This window comes from Phyllostomus discolor, chromosome 6 (genome assembly GCF_004126475.2).
Source record: "Phyllostomus discolor isolate MPI-MPIP mPhyDis1 chromosome 6, mPhyDis1.pri.v3, whole genome shotgun sequence".
In the NCBI taxonomy this organism is placed as follows: Eukaryota; Metazoa; Chordata; class Mammalia; order Chiroptera; family Phyllostomidae; genus Phyllostomus; species Phyllostomus discolor.
Window position 1 is genome coordinate 124,740,597 of NC_040908.2, and position 11,869 is coordinate 124,752,465.

Consider the following 11,869-nt stretch of genomic DNA (forward strand, 5'->3'; position numbering starts at 1 on the left):
TTTAAATCTGTTCTGTTCGTGAGTAGCACCATACAGTGGTTTCAGATACTCTTTCTCAAAGGACCTATGTTCATTGCAAATTACTCATGCAAATGTGACTAACCTGCGAACTAGCATGGGTGAGCCCCTTCCCACCTTTCCTCATGCTCCTAATACCCCCTTTCGAGTGCAATTAGACCATAGTCAGCCTACAGAAGCAAAATTACTCTTCGCAGGTTTTCTTACTTAAACAGACAAAACATCTGTGCCCCATCAATTTATTTTTTCTTTCAGTTTTATTGAGATGTAACATATACAGCACTGTGTAAGTTTAAGGTGTACAGCATAACAACTTGACTTATATTTATTATTAAGTGATTACCACAATTAGTTTAGTTAATATCCAACATCCCAACATACAGATACAAAAAGAAAAAGAAAAAACAGCTTTAGCCTTGTGATAAGAACTTTTAGAATTTACTCAGCTTTCAAACATACCATACTGCAGTGCTAACTATAGTCATAATGTTGTAAATTATACCCCACTACTTATTTATCTTATAGCTGAAAATTTGTAGCATTTATACCCCACCAATTTAAAATGCCTGTAATTTATAATTCATTCTATCCACTCAAGAGAGTGCTCAAAGATTTCTACTAGGCTCATTTTTTAATGCTATAGGAACTTTACAGCAGATTTGTGTTTCCCCTTCAATATCTGGCTCTTTGAGTAATCTTGTTCCTTCATCACCTTTACCCTCAAACCTGCCTTTGGACCACTTAAACCACCTGCACTGGGCTTCACCATTCTGTGAGAAACAGTGGTTCTCACAACCTCTCTCCTTAGAATCAGTGCAGAGATCTGACCTTAAGTATGTAGCTTGTCTGTTCCTTGTATTTAGGGCTCTACTAGTGTGGAACTAGACATCCATTGCAAACACTACTTGTCGAGTCTTCATTTTGCCACTTCAACATCTTACACAACTGAGTATTTACTGAGCCCCTCAGTAGGCCACAGTTTTGCTAGTCACTATGAGAAATGACAACTGATGAGTTGGTCTCTACACCCTTTATGAATCTCTACAACAACTTTGTAGTTTCTAATCCTGTGTATACCCAGTTTGAGTAAACTTCTCATAATTATGTTGCCATTTGCATCAAACTGGGGAAGCCAAGCTAACAGACTCTTCATTGAGTCCCTTCTGGGTGTGCACCTGGGTGAAAGCACAGCAGAGTTATAGAAAGTCCTCCTAGAGAGACCAACACAGTACACCAAATGTTTGAAACTAGCACCTGGCCATGTGTATCATATTTCCATGAATTCTATCTTTTCTGCTAGATATTTTTAAAAACTCATTTTTATAATCAGCCACAGAAAGCTCTTATGAAAGTTAAAAATTATCATGCATAGACACTGATAGTTTGAAAATGCTCAGAAAATTTGATCTTTTTATTTCCTTATGGTTACTATCATTATTGTCAGTATATGAGAACACTGATATTATTAGTATCATTTTAGACAATCAGTGTTGAAGACGGCCATTCTGTCCTCTGGGAACAATGGGAAAATGGTGGTGGGTAAAACTCTTCCAGCGTCCAGGAGATGGAGAGAAACCTTACTACATAATTCTCTTGTTTAAAAAAAAAAGACAAATACCATGACACACCTGTGACTCTGGCTTGAGAAAATGAGAGCAAAGCCCAAGCATGTAAGAGTATTAAGAGATCCTTCTTATAGGCAAATGCTTGTCATTTTCTTTCCTGCTGTTATTGAGTGTGGCTTTGGAGAACCTAGAGCCACACCAGCAGTGAGTTGCCATTACTCTAATTGCTAGTGTGGGGTAGTCAACCTCTATTCCTGCTTCCAGCTTAATGCTAAATTCTTTCATAGTTACGAAAGCTGCTCCTGTGACATTATGTCATATCTCTTCACCTATTTGCACTGGAGGACTTGACTCTGTCTCCAGTTCCCTGGGAGGCAGTGTGCACTGCAGCATGCTGTTAACAGCTGTCCCTCATGTGGTCACAGGCTTTCAGACTCAACCAAGAGGAACTGTGCTGTCATTAACTCCTGTCTCCCAGCCCCATACCCTCCCATTCAAATTCTGCTTTGAGATGCTCAGGCTCAACTCAGGGACTCTTTGTCAGCTGACTCCCTCTTAGTCTGCACCCACAGAGAGCAACAGAAAGACTGGAAGGTTGAAACACATGAGGGGGTACTTGTTCTTTCTTGTCTGTCCCTGTCTTGTCAGTATCCCTTGGCAATGACTCATCGTGCTGGCTGTGGGGTAGATTCTGGTCTCTGGGATTTGCTGGTTGGTTGGTTGCATGGTTAGCTGAATAGGTTTGGGGTGTGGTTTGGGTTTGGGTTTGAGTTTTAGAACTCCCAGGATGGAATCAGCCTCACTGAACTCACTCAGATGTACCAATAGAAGTAGGATAGAGTCTTCTCCTCAGATGTCTTAACTCTAAGAGCACCTCCTCTGAGCTCCTGTGATATGAGTACCAATTAGAGTCAGAACTCATCCTCAGAGTAGTGCCACCCAGTTAGTTCAATGGGTTCTGTGTTCTAGAGACCCAATGTCTTCCCAGTGTAAGGTTCTTCCTACAGTTACTGTCCCTGTTACCTCATCCCCTTTTGTCATTTCAAGTCTCCAATACCCTTTTAACCAATTGATTACATTCTATTTTCTAAAAATAATGATGCATTATATTTTCTCCTGGCTTGCCCACTGTTACCCAGAAACCCGACACTTTGCCATGCCTTTTCACCTTCAGCTAGAAGGTGGGGAAGAGTAAGCAGATCAAATGAGACTTCACTTTCAGTTCACTGCATTTGCAGCTCAAACATAAAGAGGAAATGGCCAACCCACTGTTCTGGTCAGTTTCTCCATTCTCCACCCCATTGGTATCCTCTCTCTACACCTGTACCCTCATTTTCAAGACTCCCTGAAAGTGACAAGGTTATGTAGGATAGAATAGAAAGCTGGTATTGCTTTATATTATTATAAACACCCTTCTCTTGAGATCCTGCAGATGCTTTGTTGGGTAAGACTCTGTCTTATCTAAGAATACCCTGGCTCTCAAAGAGGTAGGTATAGGTGGGAAATACATGTGGACAGCCAGAAGGACAGTCACAGGTCAAAGGAGAGTAGGGTGGAAGCCTGGTCTCCAGCTTCAACTGTACTTGAAGAAGCATTTCTGTAGAAAGTGCCTGGACTCCATAGCCTGGCCTTTGATCTCTGTTGCTTTCCAGATATGTGATCTTTGTTGGTTACCTCTCTTGAAAGCATTTTCTCACTATGTTAACTATAAGTAATGGTTCCTTCAGGGATGTTGTAAAGATTAAATTACTTAAATATAATTGCCAAGACTCAAAGCAGTTACTCAATAAATACGAGTTTCTCCCTCTTGCCTGCCTTCACCTGAACCAGGCAAAGAGAATAAAGGAATTTATCTGGGTCAGTGATGAAGTGAGCCTCCCTATGTTTAATAAATACTCACTCACAGGCATTTCTCTACCTTGCTGACTAGGTAAAAATTACTGAGAAGGAGGGGGGAAGAAATTTGAAACTTTTTCTACATATTCACATTGCTCTATGGAGCAATTTCTGAATTCCCTGTTTTATCTCTTTGGTCCTAACTCCATATACAATAGGGTTCAAGGCAGGGGGTATGAGGTGATGAAGGACATTGAGCAGGATCAGGATGTCCATGGGGACCCTCTTCCTGGCCACATTTGTCAACACCACAACCAGCAGGATGGTGCTGAAGAATAGGATGAGGATGAAGTGGGAGCCACATGTGCTCAGGGCTTTGACTGCAGCCCCCTCGGCCTTGAATCTAAGCACAGTTCTTAGGATGAAGGTGTAAGAGAGGAAGATAAGAATGAAATCTGAGCCCAGTAAGGTCCAACCAGCCACAAATTGGTAGATTCTGTTCAGGGTGAAATTGTCACAGGAGAGCCTAGACACAGACAGATTGGCACAGATGCAGTTCTCAATGACATTTTTTCCACAGTAACGGAGTTGGGCAGTCAGAATAGGAATGGGTGCAGTGAGAAGGGCATTTCTTGTGACAATGAAGACACTAGCTTTGGCCACAAATTGGTTAGTGATGATGGATGAGTATCGTAGTGGGTGGCAGATGGCCACATAGCGGTCATAGGCCATGACCATGAATGTGCAGGACTCCATGGGGAGGAAACTGTTCATGATGAACATCTGCAGGAAGCAGGCAGAGAAGCTGATGGACCTGAGGTCAAACCAGAAGATGGCCAGGACCTTGGGGATGACGGTGAGGCAGAGCACGATGTCCAGCAGGGAGAGGAGGCTGAGCAGGTAGTACATGGGCTCATGCAGAGATGCCTCCAACCGGATGGTGATCAGAAGGGTGGTGTTGGCCCCCATGGCCAAGAGGAAGAGGAGGCTGAGGGGTAGGGACAGCCAGTGTTGCCAACTCTGGTAGTGAGGGAAGCAGATGAGGAGGAATTCTGAGACTGGAGCAGTGGAGCAGTTGCTGGATGAAGTCATTTAATGACTTGAGCTCAGAAGGCTTCTCTTAACTATTCACAAGCAGATAGAAGGTAATTTTTAATATTGACTTCAAAAGTATTCCTTTCAGTTACTGTTTAGTAAACTAATTATGTACAAGAGACTTTCCAAACAAGGCAAATTCCAGTCAATAATTTATTTTATTTTTGGTGCAATAACAGGAATGTTTAATATTCAAAATTCTATCTGTATATCCACATATATATTATTTTGGAAATATGTCATATACCTTAGACAAAGAATGAGTACCTTGAAAGAAGGGTGACTACAGTGTACCCTTTTGAGATATCTGATTATAGAAAAACAGGTATGACACTTCCTTCTAATTTTTTTTTCCTTTTGGTACAGTGGTGAGACATGAGGAATAATGCTATGGTCTATGAAGAAAAATGAATTGATGAAAAAACTAGATTAAAAAGAGGATAATAAGGAATAACCTCACAATATTAAAAATTTGCAACAACTTAGGTCAATACAGTACAAGTATAAGAAAAGCAGTATTAGTGTATAAAGGAGATAGGCTAAAAACAAAACTACTTTTTACAATAACTTCATATATGATGAAGGGGGCAACTAACCTTATGGTGAACAAGAAGACTCTTTATTGGGTGCTGTTTTAAATCTTTTAATAGGTATTTTGAGATAACTGTTGACATTTCGCGGGGACCTCAATTTAGTTCCTTACCTACTACCATATACCAATATAAGTCCAGATGGATAATTTTGTTTTTCCCTTCCCCAACTCATGGCACTCTAGAATAGAATATACCATAAAATTGATTAAATTCATCATTTGCTAAAATCCCAACTCTATTTGAAATAACCATATACTTCTTAAGACCTGCACCTGATTATTCCAGTGCTCTTGAAATAAGCCTAAAACAACAGGAAAGGCTGATTTTACTATGAATTTATAGTCACCAACTTTAAATGAGCCCTTAATTTTCCCTGTCCAACCTACAAAGCTTTCCTGATCAACTGTCCCCTTTTGCCAAGAACTTATTTTTAAAACTTCTTCATTATCTTCAGTTCTTGAATTCTTCTCTTGGGAGGTAACATCAACTATTACTTCACAAATAAAAGAGACTGTGTCAGTGAGATTTTCTTTAACTTCCCAGATAAAACCTACAAATCTACCTGTACATTGTCGCATCCTTTCCTTGTTTACTCCCATTAAAATAGAGTCTGTCCATCCTCAAAATGTCATATAGGTAGCTAGTTATTAATAAAGAAGGGGGAAAAAGAATCAGAAATTATTAAGCCTAATAAACTAGGGAGCTGAATTGGACAAGAAGCCTACCACACTAGGAATTTGCAGTATTGATAGGCTCCCCAGGTGACCGCTGCATCATCCTCCTTCAGGACCTAATCCACAAAGTGGGAAGGAAAGATCAGCAACAGTCATTAGCAGGGTTACCAAGGGAAAGATAAACCAAAAAAAGAGAAATTCCTCCACTAAAAGCCAAAATGGTTCAGGGGAGGTGAGCATATGCACAGTAGAAACTAAGATAGTGACCATAAGGAACAGAGCCTAGCCTGTGAAAAGGATTGGATTGAGTAAGGAACATAGAACCTCAGGAAATCTAGGAAATTGATTGGTTAGGGGGAGGGCCCAACACCAGTCCAAGAAGGATTGAACAGGGTGGTGATTGCTGGGGGGGTGGGGATATAAGGGGACTAAATGGTAAAGGAAAGTATATATAATAAAGATTATAAAAACAAATAAATAAAATAAAAGAGCTTAGCTAGCCAAATGGGAACAGAGGCTGAACTAGACTAAGCTTTAACATGGACCTAACTGATGGCACAGAATTTCTGGACACTGGTCCCATTTCTGGGCCTGACGAAGACAAGGCTTGACTTTTTCCACAGCAGGTTAGGTAGAGATGAGAAACCTGGAACCTGAGGGCAGCCACTTATTTCAATCCCAGTAAATCTTACCACTAAACTTCAGCCTCCCATGCATGGGTCCCTGGAAGTGCTTTCCTTGCAACTCCATGAAAGGACCCCATTTCCACTGGCAATAAAACCTTCTACCCCTACATTGAGTCTTAGCCTTCCTTGCATGTATTTGTACTATCAATTATACATTGTAGTTCCCCAATTTCAAGTCATAATTCCTTCTTTACTAGACCTGCCCTACCTTTCAAATAGCCTCCAGTATCTTTCATCTTTGAAAATAAAAGTTACAAAGCCTTTCTTTGCCTTTCATTTATTTTTTTCTCCTTTCCTTCACTCACAAACACTGTTATTCTTACTGTCTCCATTTCCTCAGTGCATAGCCATTCCACAAGTCACTTCAATGTGGCATCCTCCTCAATTAGTTTCCAGAAAACTGCTCTCAAAAAAGTTACTCGTAAGCCCTGACTGGCATAGCTCAGTAGATTGAGTGCAGGCTGCGAACCAGTGTCGCAGGTTTGATTCCCAGTCAGGGTACATGCCTGGGTTGCAAGCCATGACCCCCAGCAACCCCACATTGATGTTTCTCTGTCTCTCTCTCCCTCCCTTCCCTCTCTAAAAATAAATAAATAAAATCTTTAAAAAGAAAGTTACCTGTAGACTGTCGAATCTTGCTAAAACAATTGATTAGCTCTTCTTCCCTGAAGCATTCTCTTTGGTTTAATTTGTATCACAGCCCCCTGGTTTATTTCATACTTCCTGACTTCCTTCTCTTTTTCTCTGACTTGTTTTTCATCCACTACCTTGACATCACTTTCAAGATTCAATCATGGGTTCCTTTTGATTTTCTTTTCTCAGCTATACTATTCTGTTCTGCTCTTTTTTCCACTTCTATTCTCTATATCTTCAAACATGTTGATGATTACTAAATTATACCTCTAACATAAATTTTTTAAGTTTACTTGACATACAAACTTAGATCTCTCAAAGATATTCAAAACTCACCAAGTCCCAAATTAACTTAAGATTTTTCTTCCAAAACTGATCTTTTTCTAGCATCTCCTATCTCAGTGAATGGCATATAGAGCTGGACTATTCCACAAGCTAACAACTAGAATTTTGAACATATTCTTCACCTATACTATCTATTACAAACCCAAGATCAAGACCTGTCAAATTTTCCTCTAATTTAGCTCTTGGTTCTGCCTACTCCTCTCTCTCCACTGTCACCATACAAAGCTAAAGTACCATTATCTCTTGAATGAAATAATGAATTTGCTTTCTATGTATTCTAGGGTTTATTGTAAAATCATTTCCTACATTGAAATTAAATAAATATTTTCAAATATAAATCTGATCTTGCCACTCATCTGCTTGAAATGTGTTGTTGGTTTTTCATTATTAATAGAATAAAACAAAAGCCTTAACTTGAACTATATTAGATAGAAAATTCATGAGGGTTGAAACCATGCCTGTTGTTTTTTTCATCACTAGAGTTATAGTGTATAAGTAGCTTCCTTCATAGGTGCTCCTGGTTCAATGACTAAATTACTTAATAAATAAGTAAATGAGTGAATGACTACAAGGTTATATATCATCTGCCTCCCTCATTTTCCAGCCTCATCTGACAGCCCTTTCTCTCATATGTGCCTTCTGAGCTCCAGCCACACTGTCCTTTCGGTTCTTCAAATACAACATTCAATCCTGCTCACACTCCTCCTGAAAGACTGCATCCTGTGCTTCCCCACATGCATCCACTTACTTTCTACTCATCCTTTACATCTCAATTCACATATTCTGTTCTCTGGGAGGTTTTTTCTAACCCTCTCCAGACATCACAGTCTCCTATTTTATCTGTTTAGAGTATTTTATTTCACCCTCATGGTGTAATTATACATTTGTGAGATAATTTGGTTAAATATTTTTCCACCCAAGTCCAATTAGTCATGCCATTTCCATGCCATGAAAGTAGGGGCCATTGGCACAGTGCTTGCCATGAAGTGGTGCCAAATAATATTTCTAGGATAAGTTAATTGCTAGTTTTATGAACAGAGTGATAAAGGGGTAAAAAGTAAAATTTCTTTAAATCAGCCAGAGAAGAAAAGAAATCTTCCTCAAGTTGCTGACACCTCAGTTGAGTTTTGGTGGATGTGGATAACTCATAGCTATGGGTGGTAGATTTTGGATATATGAAATTGTGTAAAAGTATGGAAATGCATTGAACAAAAAGTTTGGAGGCAAATTCTATGTAATATTTAACCTGGTTGGAGACATAATGGTGGGGAGTTGAAAGAATGAACAGAAAATGGAGTTACATGAAGAAAGTCATCTCATGAAGGACCTTTTCCATGCTAAGAATTTTATAATTAATTTTATAAATAAAGAGAAAACAATAAAAGTATTTCTGTTAGGAGAAAGGCATTACTAGATATAGACTATAGAATTATCATGCTGGATGCAATATTATTGATGGATTGGGGTAAAAAGAGAGCAGAAATAGAAAGAAAGGATGATACAATGGTCCAGATCAGAAGTAGTGAGCATCTAAACAAAGACTGAAGCATTGAGAATGGGAAGGAGGAGCACATTCCAGTGGTTAGATAGACAGAGTTTAGTGACAAATTAGTTATGAAAGAGACAATAGGTGAAGAGCCCAGAGTGGCACCCTGTTTTCTGACTTGAGAAAATAAATTGAATCGCTAAAATGAAACACAGGAAAATGAGTATGTTTAGTGTACATAAGCATAAGTCAAAGCTGAGATGTTCACAATCTCCACATAGAGATTCATCTTAGGCTATTGGAAATGAAGGTTTTGACATATTAATAGTATCCTAGTTTAAGATAAAAAAATTCAGAGAGAATGAGTACATAGCTGATGTAGTCAGAAAAGTTTCAGACTGATATTAAAATCCTGGAAAATAGCAACTCTATACAGGTTAAAAAGAGAGGAAGAGATATAACTGGAGGGACTAGAAAGGCATGAAGAAAATTAGAAGGATATAGTGACCTAGGAAAATTAAGGTGAAAATTTCAACAAGTTAATGATCAACTTTTCAGTTAAGCAGAGATTCAATAACATGAGAATGTTAATAGCTCTTAAATTTTATTAAAATGGTGTCATGAGTAACCTGGACCAAAATACTTTATTGGACTGGTGACAATAGACACCAGAATGGATCTGAGGAAGTGTAAAAAGGAAGTGTTGACTATGTAGATAAGAGCCTCATCTCAAGCTTATAAGTGAAGTAAAAAGCAAGACAAAAAAAGAAGCATGCTGCAGCATGCTTATTTGTTTACAGAAAATTAAAAATTCAGAATAAAAGTAAAATAATTGGAGTAGTTAGTTCATTTAGTAGGCAATTTCAATTGTTATAATTTGCCTGATAATTCTTAGCACATAGCTTTCATACCTGTGTCCCTCTACCCTACCCTATACTGTGTGAGGATAGATAAACTGTACTTTTCCACTTATACACCCCAGTATTCTTTAATACAACATGGATTCTTAATCAAAGTCCATTGAAAAAAGCTCCTGAATTGCTGTACCTTGGTGTTTGATATTGATGGATTATTTCAAGAAGAGAATGTGAGAGGAGAACATTAATCAGAGTTTCAGTGTGCTAAAGAGAACACTGAAGCAGGAAAACCAGAAGTTCTAATCAAAGCTACAAATGATGGTCCCTGAGGTTTGTGTGGCAGCTTTCAAGGGGCAGAGAATGGCACAAAATGCATGATGTTGGAACTTGGGGGCTTACTCATGCCACTGTGTGCAGGTGCGCCTCAAGAGCTTGCCCTTGGTTAATGGTAAAACCCTGTGTTAGGTCTCTGATTCATAAGTCTTTCCCTCTTACCCTAATACAAACATAAAACAACTTTATTGTTCCTAATTATGTTGGTAAAAATTTTCCTGAATTTCTTTCAGTCCAAATCATTACCAACTCCTCCATACAAAATCTCCTCTCTGTGCACCAGGCTTTCATCTCCTCCTTGACCCTTATCCTCCCCATATCCTATTTCCTCATCCCTGAAGAATGCCCTTCTTAACACTTTGTCCTTTTCTAGTGTTGTTTGACATAATCTCCATTCCTGTTTATGCTCCCCCTCAAAGGCCTCTTGCTGATCAATTCTCCCATGTATCTACTTCCATTCACCACATATTGTCCATGTATTTGTGAAAAGGCCAAATCTCTATAGCCTGAAACTCATCAGCCCAAGACACTTGCCTCCAGCCAGCCAAGTCTACTAAAGTCCATTTCTTCACCATTTAGCACTGGAAAATGGAGGGAAGGGAGGCATGGAGTGATAAAATCTGAAATAGGAGAGAAGGAAATGAGAACAGATTCCTAGATGTTCTGACAGGTGGAAGTATATACATGGACATAGATGGATAATGTGATACATAGAGTAAACGTTAATGTAGGACTCTAAAACCAGATTGACAATATTAGCTGATATATACCAGAGTCGAGGATGTATCAGACATTATTGTAAGTATACTATATGCATTAGTTTATTTCACAAAAGTACAATATCAAGAGAAAAACAGTTGAGAATCTTCCTCAACTCTGCTCTCCTTGGTCCACTTGGAATATTCTATCCAACTCAGAACAATATGTATTAAGAAATTCTTTGTCAAGCTGAGACATAATCATGTTACATGGGGATAAAAGGCATTGATTCCTTTTGAGGAGGTCATCATTACAAATTACAGGTGTGTGGACTGCATAAAACAAAGAAAGTTGGTGAGAACTTTAAAATATACAAATGGCTAGCTTGGGGGGAAAAGCAAAAGTAGGACCATTAGAGAGAGATCATGGAGAAACTGGGTTTGGTGAAATACGAAAGAGAGCTTCCTATCAGTCCCAGGAACATCTTCTCTCTCCAGTTAAACTGCTCTACTGGGACAGGATTTGGGGAAATCTTCTTTGATATATTTTCTGAATTTATGTGCCAGGTGTCTGGTGATGTACTAAATTTAGCATCCTATATACTTTATCCCATTGTTGGATTTATAGACCTCCATTCTTTCCAGGTCAGGAAAGATGAAGTCCAATTATCTACTTGAGCTAAGTCTCCTAACTAAACAAAGAAATAGAACTCTCTATTAGGAAGGAAGAGTGAATAAAAAAGTAGGAGCTTTCTTACAGAATTTCTCATTACTAATGCATCCAGAGTCACCTCCCCACCCAGCTCCTCATTGCCTTTTTCTCCCTCTTTATTGGAGCTTGCCTGTTAGACAAGGACCTCTGCCTGCCTTGTTACTCTTCCTACACTGATCTAATGCAGCCTGTACTACCCTCCCATGACTCTGGAACTTACAGAAGATGGACAAGGATGAGTCCTTGATGATGTCTCAGCTGTAGTGCTAACCATGCTGGGACTTGGGGAATAAATCTTGAGTTTTATGAGCTCCTTATTCCTCTCCTACCCCGCCTTC

At 39.1% G+C, this 11,869-nt stretch overlaps 1 protein-coding gene across 1 annotated transcript; it reads right to left on the reverse strand.

The window, feature by feature from the left end:
• Window positions 1-1,655: 1,655 nt before the first annotated feature.
• LOC114500424 (olfactory receptor 56A1) lies at window positions 1,656-4,901 on the reverse strand. The gene is made up of 2 exons (XM_036030202.1): window positions 4,782-4,901; window positions 1,656-4,543 (listed from the first exon to the last, which is right to left on the reverse strand). The coding sequence occupies exon 2, from the start codon at window positions 4,509-4,511 to the stop codon at window positions 3,567-3,569; it is 945 nt and encodes a 314-aa protein (XP_035886095.1). The 5' UTR covers window positions 4,512-4,543; window positions 4,782-4,901; the 3' UTR covers window positions 1,656-3,566.
• Window positions 4,902-11,869: the final 6,968 nt, after the last annotated feature.